Source organism: Buceros rhinoceros, unplaced genomic scaffold (assembly GCF_000710305.1).
Source record: "Buceros rhinoceros silvestris isolate BGI_N320 unplaced genomic scaffold, ASM71030v1 scaffold18067, whole genome shotgun sequence".
Taxonomy (NCBI): domain Eukaryota; kingdom Metazoa; phylum Chordata; class Aves; order Bucerotiformes; family Bucerotidae; genus Buceros; species Buceros rhinoceros.
The window spans coordinates 22,602-33,973 of NW_010422968.1; the positions used below are offsets into that span (position 1 = coordinate 22,602).

Genomic DNA, 11,372 nt, shown 5'->3' on the forward strand with positions numbered 1-11,372 from the left:
ACCGATCCCTTTGTCCTGCTGATCAGCTCAGGGATTCCCATGTTTTACCTGTACAGAATGTATCGATACAGGAGCTTCAGGCTCAGCTTGAGCAGGAGACGAGACTTCACCGAGAGGAGCAAGAAAAGTTTACAGAAAGGATCATCCAGGTAAATACAAAACCCACCTCCTGGGAGAGGCGCATGACCATGGCGTGTTTGGCAGGACCAGGGGCACTTGTGTCCTGATGGCTGTGCCGTGTGTTTGACCTCATCTGAGTAAATGAAGAATCTGGAAGTTGGGGAAGTGTAAACTCAAGCCTATTTATTTTGCCACTTGGAGTCTGGCTTCTCTGCTTGGGGGAGAGAAGTTTTGGAAGTCGACGCAGAGATGTGAAATACTGCACAGGGGGTTATATCAGCCCCTTCATCTCTGCGTGAGCTGGGGAAGGGTGTTTGATCTCTGGGAGCACCGTTTGGCTCTATGCCCTCCTAGCCCAAAGAAAAGCCAACGCTCCTCTGAAGTCGGAGGAGTTATTGCACACTCCTGAGACACGAATCAGGACTTTTTGTATTTCTCAGCCCCCCATGCTTCCAACCCTCTTACTCATAACTGCCCAATAAATCATATTTTGTTACACGGGCTCCCCCTGCTCTCTCGAAGGCTGGAACAGCTTAGTCAATCGGTTTGTAATCTCCAGCTCCTGGAGTGAAAAAAATCTGTTGCTGATTTTTGCAGGCTGCTTGGCTCTTACCTAAAGTTTTCTTCTAAAATTTACCTCCTCGACTAAATTCAGCATAGTTGTTGCATAGTGTAAAGCGTTTTGCCTTGCGCCAGCTAATCTTGTTACACCCAGGTGGTATCTCTCCAGTTTTTCATAAGTAGCTTTAATTTCCAGTTGATCTCCGTAGGAGCTTCTTATGGAGGCTTTTGAAGGCAACCCATAAATTGATTTCCTTCCTGGTTGCCTTGGCCATGAAAGCTTTTTGGAAGCTATGCCGGCCTCTTCACATCCCTTCCTCTTGCAACAGCTATCCCTTGCAAAATGCTCTATGAAGGTACTTCCACCAGGGTCTTCTGCAGGGATTTGTGACTATGGGGACTTAGATCAGAGCAGCTTATAGAAACAATGAAAACTGCAGCAAAATCAAAGCTGTTCATGTTGACAGCCAGTAGAAACAGAGGAATAAAAGCATCTTCTGGATTCTTCATTTTTTCCAGATTATGCCCATCCTGTTGATACTGTTCCTTTTTTACCATCTTCCAGGATTTCTGGTGGAAATGACTCAGATCTTTGCTGTATTTAACCATAACTTCATTTGGTGGAATAACTGCATCGGCGCAAAATCTATTTGTTTGCTCCTGTAAAAATGAAATTTGAAATAAGCCCCTTGTTTACTATTTCATTTTTAACAATGTTTAATGGCATCAAATGGATGCCAATGTGGTGGCAGCGTACAACCTCCACGAGTGTCCTCAGGAGTTGCATGTATGGTTTTGGGGGCTGTTATGGCTGATTTTGTTCCAGACTACTTTTAAGCTGAATTTTAAACCCTTAATTTTAAATTTTAAAATTTTAAGCTAGCAGTTACTGTAAATAATCTTAATTTAATCAGGAAATTTTAAAGGCATAGTAATATAGGTGCTGAAAATTTGCACTGTGCTGGAGTTTAAAGGTCAGGAAAGTCCTTAGTAAACCGTTGGGTACGGACCAGTAGCCTGTGTCAGCAGCTTCTGAATGTTGCCATGAAAATCACGCCCGTATTTCGTAGCAGCGTTAATTGCTAGGGGGTCCATGCTGCTGAGGCAGTCTCTCTGGAGTAGTCTTCATTCCTACGTGGATGTCGTCGGTTGCAGGGTGTGTTCTTACAGTGTAAATCGTCGTGGTCGTTAGTGTACCGTGGCTTTCCGGGATTTCATCTGTGGAGCTGGTCAGCAAAGGGAGAGGCTGTTCTGCAGATTGGAGGGTGGAAAATAGTAGAACCTGGCGTCTGTAAGCAGTGGCGCTCTACTCATTTTCCACCTGCCTGTTCTTGATCCATGTGAACCGCAGCTGGGCTGGAGAGAAAACACCATCTCATCCATGCAGAATGGGAGATGTTGTACCAGTGCAGGTGGGCCCAAGTCATTCCATGCTTTGAGGCTGACATATTGAAGAAGTTGTGTTTAAAGAAAACTGTTTCAGGTGGCCTTTGTGTTGGAACAGATGTAATTATACCTGTGCTCCGGAGTGAGCTTTTCTTGGTGCTTCTAGCACTGAAACTAAGACATGTCAGTTGAGGCCTATTCCTGTCTCTTCAGTTCCTGCATGTGTCCCTGATCTAGTCATATCAGAATGAGAAACTGTCCTCTGTGAGTTGTTCAGATGCCTCCAAGAAAGAACTGTGAAAAGCGAGGGACCAGTAGTTGTATCTGAGATACTGGATGTGGTTCCTTCAGAAGCGTTGCCCTTCCAGAAGCAGCAGGAGATGTAGCCACAGAGGAAAGGATGAGTCCGTGGCTGGGGAGTGAAGAGGCAAAGATAATATTCCAGGTTGCCTGAAGGTCAGCTGTGGTCCCAGCTTGTAGGAATGGCTGCAGATGCACTTAGCAAGTGTGGTATGTGCAGCAGCGTGGGGTGGTGGCTCTGTTGGGAGCATACTGCAGGGATACAATCGAGAGGGATGAAAATGAGTGATATAAAATGTTTATGCAGCAGCTGAGGTCTTGTGCATCTTTAAAGTATATGTCCACTTCCACAGCAGGTTACTTGGATATGGTTATCTAAGCAAAGCTTGCTGGCTGCTGTCCTCTAATTTCCTCAACAGTAATAACTGCTGAGGAACTTACTGAGCCAGACTCAGGAGCTCCTGACTGCTGATGAAAACGAGAGATTTCAGTTTGCCTCACCCAACAGCGTACAAGTCCTGGAGACCGCCCCAGGACACCACCCCATTGACATGGTGTCTGTCGTTCCCTTAAAGCTGGAGGAGGAGCATATGCAGACCCTGCGGAGGAAAGACTTGGAAGTGCAGAGCTTGACTTTGCAGAACAAACTGGAAGAGAAGACCTGGAGCCAGGAGAAGAGCCTGATGCAGCAAGAACTCAGGCTTTTCAAGCACGACACCTTTCTCCTGTACGTCAGACTGAAGTGGCTGCTGAAACACTGGCGGCGAGGCAAGCGGATGGAGGAGGAAGGGGAGGACGTGCTTGAGGTAATTGTCCCACCTTATTAACCCAATGAAGTTGCAAGCGGTGGGGTACTGGGATGTCCCTTCTTTAGGTGTAGACTTTAAATACGATGTGGCATCAGCAACTTTGTGATTACACGTAGATTTAGAGGGGGTTCAAGCCCTAGGCTGGCTCGTGCTAAAGTGTGTGCTGTGTGAGTATGTCACAGATCACCCATCTCTAAATCTAAACCCTGAACTCGTACAAACACCTCGTCCTGAAAAAACTCTGTCATAATAAATGAACATTTAAATAGGTCTCGAAAATCTGACTCCTGAGTAAGTTTTGGGAAGAAAAAAGAAGTTAGCGAGCTGATGGAGTCAAATCTGTGTAGGTGGGTCGAGTGCTTCCGTTTTTCTCCTCGTGTGCACAGTGTGTTCCTCACAAAGCCTTCAGCAGTACAGATGGAGGGAAGCTCTGTTTTCGTGTTGGCAGGGGAATTGTTCAGCTTCTTGTGGGAACTCACAGTGAATCATGCTTGTTTGTTCCTCTTCTCCACACGCATGTCTGCCACCGTCAGCAGCCGGTAGTCATCACAGCGATTTTCCAAGGAGCACCTAAATTAAGATCAGGAGTTGCAGAAGCACATAACAACCTGGAATCCCCAAGCTGACACATCTCAGCCGGGGTGTGATTGCCAAGAAAGGCGCTGCTGCGTCATGTCGAGTTGCACATCCAGAATTACCATTTGCTTTGGACATCTTACCTAAATTAAAAATAAGCTTAAGAAAGTCTTTGCCCATTTCTGACATTTTATGTGAAATTCTTGACAATAATAGATCTATTTTGCAGGTTCCTGCAATTCTGAAACCATTTGCCAAGGCAACTAAAAAATTTTGCTCAGCATTTCTGATCCTTTGGTGCCTCGCAGTTTTCGGTGTTTGCTGCGTTTGGCAGCACAAGTAACCTTTCAGGTCTGGTCAGACTGTGCTGGAGTCAAATACTCCAGTGTTTTGTATTCTGAAATAAAAGGTGGATGAACATCTCTACCTTCACCTGCTGCTGGAATATGAGTCAGAAACAAGAGATGAGGAGCTATTTAGAAGTAATTTGCTTCTACTGTACTTCAGTACAGTACTGTACTTCAGCTGCGCTAATTTGCTTCTGTGTAAACCAGCTCATCTTCTAATATCAGAATCGCTTTATTTTTTCACTGTTTGGATTTTTTGGCTGGTTAATTTATAATCAGTCCACCTCCAGTCATTACCGGAGTCATGTGTTCGCTAATGAATTAGAGAGAATAAAGTGCTGGATTTGGATGCTTCCTGATCTCCATCTCTTCAGCAGACAATGCACCAGCATCCTCATTAACGCACGATGGATGGTCTCCATCACGCTGCGTTACACCCATCTTCCCAGCTGCCTACATCTGCTGTTCGGCAGCCTGCATTGTGTTGTGTGCCCATATTCAACATGTCATATATCACCCAAAGATCATTTTCTGTAGCCTACTGGAATAGAATTCAACATACCCCAGCACTGAGACGCAGGGGAAGATGGTTCCAAGCCCTTCCATAGATTCCTGTCCCCCGAGGCGAATGGCAAAAGAGTGTTGACGTGTCCCATCTCTTGTGGTTTAGATGGAGCACCCTGAGGCCCTGCCAGACTTTGGCATTCAGTCTGAGCCGAAGGTGGATGCTGCAGAGCGAGAGGAGGAAGAAGATGTTGTGTTTGCACTGACAGATTTCTCCCAGCGTCCCACCACGGAGAGCACTGACCATGGACCACCGCTGCAGACCACAGAATTACTGCAGCAGCAGAAACAGGTACTCGACCATCTGTGCGCCGTGCCCTGGGAATGGAAACTGTGGGTTTCCAAGGGAGTTTATTTTCTTCTGCTGCTCTGTTAAATCATGTAGGATTGCACTTGTAAAAATACTTCTAGCTACACAGCAATTACAGCGGATTTCAGCCGTTACATTTATATTTAATCAGGAGCCACGTGGTTACTGTTGTCCTGTTGGCAGATGCTATCAGTGAAAAATCCTATTTCCTCTGGTGGCTGTTTGCCCAGAAACGTCTATCAGTATGTGATGGTTTGCAGGGTTTACATGCTCCTCTTGCCTGAGCACAACTATTGTCTTCTACTATCACTTTTGGCAAGAAGAGGTGATTTTATTTCCTTTATATAATTTAAGAAACTAGCACATGTATTTACTGTTTCCCTTGGAGACGATGGGAAAACAATGGAAAAGTTCCTTCCTGTCTCTGGGCTTGTTTTAAATGCCTCAAAGCAAATCATGCGAACTTTTTCCTGACATCTCCTGTGCCCTGCCCATGTGTGCCAGAGCACTGCCAGAAATCACAGCGTTTTCATTCTGCGTTTAAAATACCAGCAGTCCTACCAATAGCCAACATTCAAAGGGGACAGACTTAAGGATTCCAGCGGTTCTTCGGGAGCATCTTCTTATATTTTTAGAGAGGAAATCACTCAGATGAGAATATCCTGTTACATGGAATTATTTGCACTCGTAAGCAGAATGCAGCAAGAATCTGTGTAAAACACAAATTCAGTGAAAAAGGTCTTGAAGCCTCTTGATCTAGAATGAGTAAAATAAATATAAATCAACATATTATCTCAGTACAAACTCTGTCATGTATTAATTTTCCATACAGATCTCTCAAAATGACCAAGAATGTTCAAATAATCTATGTCCTCTTTGAAATAACCATTGCTTAGCCATTAATCTCCATTAAGGTGGCAGGAATGGGAAGTAAATCGCCAATAATTCACTTTTATATACATTGCATGAGGTTCTAACGCAGCAGTTCCAGCTAATCTCACTTAAAGAAAAGATCTGTCAGAACAGACCGCATCAGTTCCCCTCCTGATAGCGAATAGTGCGTGATATCCAAAGGGACTTGGGAAGGAAAAATAAGTTTCTCGCCTTCCAACCAGGAAACAAAGTCTTTGTCACTGGCAAGAAAGATGATGATTATTCTTTGGCACAGAAACAGGAAGCCCTAATACAGGTTTTCTGATGCTGTTGTAGATTCGGAAGTGTCTTCTAGACCCTGGTCCTTGCTCCACACACGTTACAGACTTTCACCCAATAACACCAGCTCCACTTAATTCATATACGATCCCAAAACACATTAACTAAACAAAAACAGCGGAAGAAAACACTTTGCCTGTGTTGTCCCAGCTTTAAAAGCTCTGAGATTAGCAGCAGAGCCAGAGCACGTCCTTCCAGAAGGGGTGGGTCTCAGCAGTGCTCGCCTCCCAGTACACCCCTGACCATTCAGGCTGTGCTGAAAAGGGGGCTTGGGGGTCTTCAGCAGGTTCCTTAAGTCCACGGCTGGCACAAACCACTGTTGATATGGAGGAACCGGGGTGAGCGTTAAAGCTGGAAGTGTCCAAGGTTTGCACCCACCCAGGAGAGCCCCAAGTTGCTGGTTCTGCCTGGCAAGCTCCGAGATGAAATGCATCAGCACTTGTTTCGCATTAGGAAGGAAATTTTGCGATAGGCTCGGAGTGGCTGAGATAACTAGGTCAGAAAAAGGGAAGGGCTTATGGTAACTCAAAGTAACCCATATTTATTTTTAACATTTAATGTTAATATTTAATGGCTTGGATTTTCAGCCTGCACTCTTGCTGCTGACTTTCTCACCCTGCCTGGAAAGTGGAATTGTTTTGAGAAAAGTGATAAACCCTGAGGCCTTAATTTCAACAAGCAGCCTTTAATTTTATATTATTATAATTTGAGGTACTCGACTCAGTGGAAAGTACACGTCTCACCTGTCTGGGATTTTTATGTGGCCGGTGTGTGGAGAGATGAAGGCATAGCAGAGAGGAAGAGGGAAGAAAAAAACACTGGTTGATGAGCAGCAGAGTAGGTGGGGACTCTGAGAATCACAGAATCACAGAATCGTTCAGGTTGGAAAAGACCTTTAAGATCATCGAGTCCCCCCGTTCCCCCAGCACTGCCAGGTCCCCACTGACCCCTGTCCCTCAGCACCACCTCGACACAAGGGCGGGGAAACCCCTCCAGGGATGGGGACTCCACCACTGCCCTGGGCAGCCTGGGACACGCCTGGACAACCCCAGCGGGGAAGAAATTGTTCCTCAGGGCCAGCCTCAACCTCTCCTGGCACAACTTGAGGCCATTTCCTCTCGTCCTGTCACTTGTTACTTGGAAGAAGAGACTGATCTCTTCCTCGCTCCACCCTCCTGTCAGGGAGTTGTCAGAGCCAGAAGGTCTCCCTGGAGCCTCCTTTGCTCCAGGCTCAACCCCCCCAGGTCCCTCAGCCGCTCCTCAGGGCACTTGTGCTCCAGACCCTGCACCAGCTTCGTTGTCCTTCTCTGGACACGCTCCAGCCCCTCAAGGTCCTTCTGGGAGTGAGAAGGGCCAGTTCAGCTCTCTCTTCACGTCATTGTCCCTTGGCTGGTAGCTGGGTCACACTGCTGAAAGGCTTGAGCAAGGGACTGTCAAGGCTCCAGAGCCAAGCAGGGAGTCTGGTCGCGGGCAGGACATCAGTCAGGCCGGTGGCGCAGTAGAGGGGGGCTTGCTCTAAGTCAGTGTTTGTATGTGTGTAGTTAGAGATCGGGGGGAATAGCCTGTGGAGAAAGGAAGAACTTTAGTTCAGCTGAGTAGAAAGGGTGAGATGCCTGCTGGATGGTGTAAGGTCGGGGAGGTAAGAAGAAAAGAGTTTACACTTCTGTGGTCTAATGGAAGAGGTGTTCAAAAAGAATACACTTGTGTTGCAGCTGGGAGGGGTCAATTGGATCTTTTTTGCTCATACAATATTGGTTTTCAAAGCTTAGCTAAAAGCCCAAAGGAATAGTAATTAAGACCTAAATATCCTAAAATTATTTGCACCAAGATCCAGCTTCACTTTTGCCAGGATTTGCCAGGATTAGACAGAGAAAAAGCACCGTTCTCGTTCAGTTTCAGCTCCTGAACTTGTGTTTTTAATTGACTGCGCTACTAAACCGCTCGTAACACCAGACTGAGGCTAAACTCTTAAAGAAGTTCTCAGAGAGAAAAGAATTGTGATTAAAAGCAGAAGCAAACTTCAAACAAGCGCTCTGGTCCCAAACTTTTCGAGTTGGAGGCTCCCATCTCTGGGGTTGACTCAACATAGTAAAGACTCCGAAGCCCTGAAATTTAATTGAGGTTTTCTACATCGAGTTGTCTCTTGCCATCAGCTGTTGTTTCCTTTTTACCTATAAATCCTGAGCTGTAGATACAAGACTCGAAACTGCTTTTGTAATGCTCTTGCCTTAGGCCAGCTGTGCACCAGTCAGATTCCTCCATGCTCCGGATTTCGGTAACTGGTCGGGTTCTACAGCTCTTGCATGGGAGACTGCCCAGGGCATCGCCGCCATGCCCCGTTTCTGCTGCCAGTGCAGCACCCCTGGCAGGAAGGGGGAGACCAGAACAATCCTTGTTATGACTCGGCGGGACTTACCCAGAAGCTGTTGGCAGTTTTACCAATAGAAATCTAAATCATGCCTCGATGTGTCTCAAAAGGACTTTGTCCTCCCAACACACTCCAGTTTGGGAAAAAGGAGAAACAGTCTCACAGGCCTCTCACTCTTTCTTTAGGCACGAAGAGCTCACCTCTTGCCCCAGGAAGAGCTCAGCCTCAGACTGCAAATACAAAGTCATGCAGAAGAGATTTCTCTGCAGGAATTAGGAGTGTATAATCAAATTGGATTTATCTTGGCGAGGTCATGAAAATCCCAGCGAGCCCAGGGGGCACCTGGGGTACTTGTCTCCAAACAGCGACGTTGATATAACGCCTCTAGAAATAAGACATGCCCTCATCCCAGTAGGCTGCAAACCTGCAGTGACGCTCTTTTGGCTCCTCCTTGTACTAGTCCATCGCTCCTTTCTTTGCAAACCTGATTTTAAGGACTCTAAAGCTATCAAATATATGCACAGGAATGAGGGATGTCACTTTCTTTAGTGTTGCTGGGGTTTGTTTTACTTCTGTCTCACTCCCTTGTGGAGCCCTTAGACTTCTCTGCCAGAGGAGGCTATAAAGCCTCAGAAACCACCGAACGTGGCTCTTGGGTGGAAGCACTTCCTAGACGTTTGGGGTCAGGGTTTTCAAAGAGGATGAGGCCAGATTTTGAGGCGCTCAGTACCCAGCAGCTCCTCTCGTGGCACGAAGGACAGATCTTCCATAGCGCTCTTACTCTGCTGACTGCACAAGGGGCCGGGGTGTTTGGAGAATTTAGCCTTAACTGGGTATCAGAACAGAAATTCGTGGTGGAAACACAAAATCTCATTGCATATTGAAAAGCAGGTGATCTTATACACATGGTGGAGGCTGCTGCTGTTTGGTAGGAAACCGCTAATTGGCATTAAATGTTAATGGAATTAACTCTGCTTCTGTGGGCGCGTTTCTTATACAAGCCCGTGTTGTCCACCATCACCTTTCATTAGCCCAGAGATTACGGGTCAGCCCGTGAGCTCCTGCGGTCATTCCCCTGCATTGAGCGTGTTTCTGCTGACGAATCGAATGGCTTGGGAAGCAGCGGACCACATTTGTGTGTTTTTTAAAGAAAAAAGGCGCTGCGGTATGTCTGATTACTGATTGCAAAAGCGGGTGAGGTGGGTTCACTGGTGCTAAAAATCTGATGAGCGTATGAAATCACCTTAGTTGCCGGCATAAAATTGTATATGTATTGTCATTGAAAAAAGCTCATTAGATTAGATAAAAATTAGGTTTTTAGGTACATCTGCTTCCTTGGCTTGTCTACAGAACCCCCACGTAGGTAACTTATGAAACACCGGGTAAGAGCAATTGTGGGAAGCCTCCACTTGGGAAAATAAATAAAAAATAGTGTCAGTTAGACTATGGTGCAAGAATCGAGGCAGCTCATTTGAGTCAGGGCTTCCCAAGGAGGTTCATCATTCAGGAGAACCAGGTGGTTAAAAGCTGGATTTGTTGAGAAAGCTTTCCCTTCTTTCTGCTCGTGCTGAGTCTGCGAAGTATCATTTTCTTAAAAGTCTTTTCTATTCAGAATAATTGTCAGATAAATCTCTGGCTACTCCCTGGTCTTTGAGAGGCTCATTGGGAATAGTTAATAAATTTGGGATAATTAAATCACGTTGCACAATTCTAATTCAGTGACCGCAAAAAACGGTGAGATGCCTTTTGTTTTACTGCTCCAGAATGAATCTTTAAAAAACATTTTTCAATATTTAACATAAAGATGACAGGCCTTGCAAGTCTCCAGAGAATTTGCAGAAAGTAAATGCCAAAACTAATAATAATAAAAAATAAAATCATAGATCTGAGTAAGTATACGTGCTGTCTTCCAGTACTTCCAGCTAAGATCAGATGTCAGCTCTGATTTAGCTCCATTCTTGGCTCCTGGCTGGCACAAGAGCACAGACAACATTTTCAGAGTGCCCATGACATTCTCCTCAGGACGTGGACGGCGGTTTGCTCTTTGATCCCAGCTGCGGCAGGGAAGGTGGCTGCGGGAGTGATACTCTGGCTTTGTGTTACGGTATTGAAAAAGAGGAGTTCTTACAGATGCCCTCAATCCAGAAGGATGCTTAGTGCCTTTTTCAGTGTGACTTAAGTATCTTTGGCTGTCATGGGTGCTCCAGGCCTAGGGCTAACAAATAGAATCACAGAACTGCAGAGTCATAGAATCGTTTCAGTTCGAAAAGACCTTTAAGACTATCGAGTCCAAACGCAACCTGACACGGCCAATTCCACCACTAAAACATGTCCCTCAGCACCACATCGACACATCTTTTCAATACTTTCAGGGATAGTGGCTCAGCCACTTCCCTGGGCAGTCTGGAAACAGAGAAGGCGTTGCTAAATCTTCATTTTCTCACGCAGAAGTGAGCCCAGGTACTATCTCCATCATGCAGTGGACGTGCAGGCATTTTTCCTCCTAAAAAATTAAACTGGAGGCTAAAACTATCCACTGACAGCATTTGGTTTGCTTTGTTGTGGCAGGCAAGTGAGAATCGGAAGCTCCTGAACGCCGTGAAGGGTTTGCTGGATGACTTCCGCTCAGAGCTGCGGGACGAGGAGCGTGAGCGGCAGGAGCTCCAGCAGCAGTACGCCCTGCACAAGGCAGCCTGGGAGGTGGAAATGACTGAACTGAAGTGTCACCTCGAACAGGTAACGTCCCCCGCGTCCAGCTCTGCTAAAGAATAGCTGAAGTGCTGAATCGTAGAATCACAGAATCACAGACTGGTGTGGGT

At 46.1% G+C, this 11,372-nt stretch overlaps 1 protein-coding gene across 1 annotated transcript in view; it reads left to right on the top strand.

Moving 5' to 3' along the window:
• LOC104497054 (microtubule cross-linking factor 1-like) overlaps positions 1-11,289 on the top strand; it is a gene marked incomplete at both ends in the record, with an annotated part of 27,465 nt that extends 16,176 nt beyond the window's left edge. Inside the window, 4 exons of the mRNA XM_010140266.1 lie at positions 57-149; positions 2,943-3,173; positions 4,770-4,955; positions 11,122-11,289. Of these exons, the coding sequence (XP_010138568.1) occupies positions 57-149; positions 2,943-3,173; positions 4,770-4,955; positions 11,122-11,289 (678 nt within the window). The remainder of the gene's footprint in view (positions 1-56; positions 150-2,942; positions 3,174-4,769; positions 4,956-11,121) is intronic.
• Between the last annotated feature and the right edge of the window lie 83 nt (positions 11,290-11,372).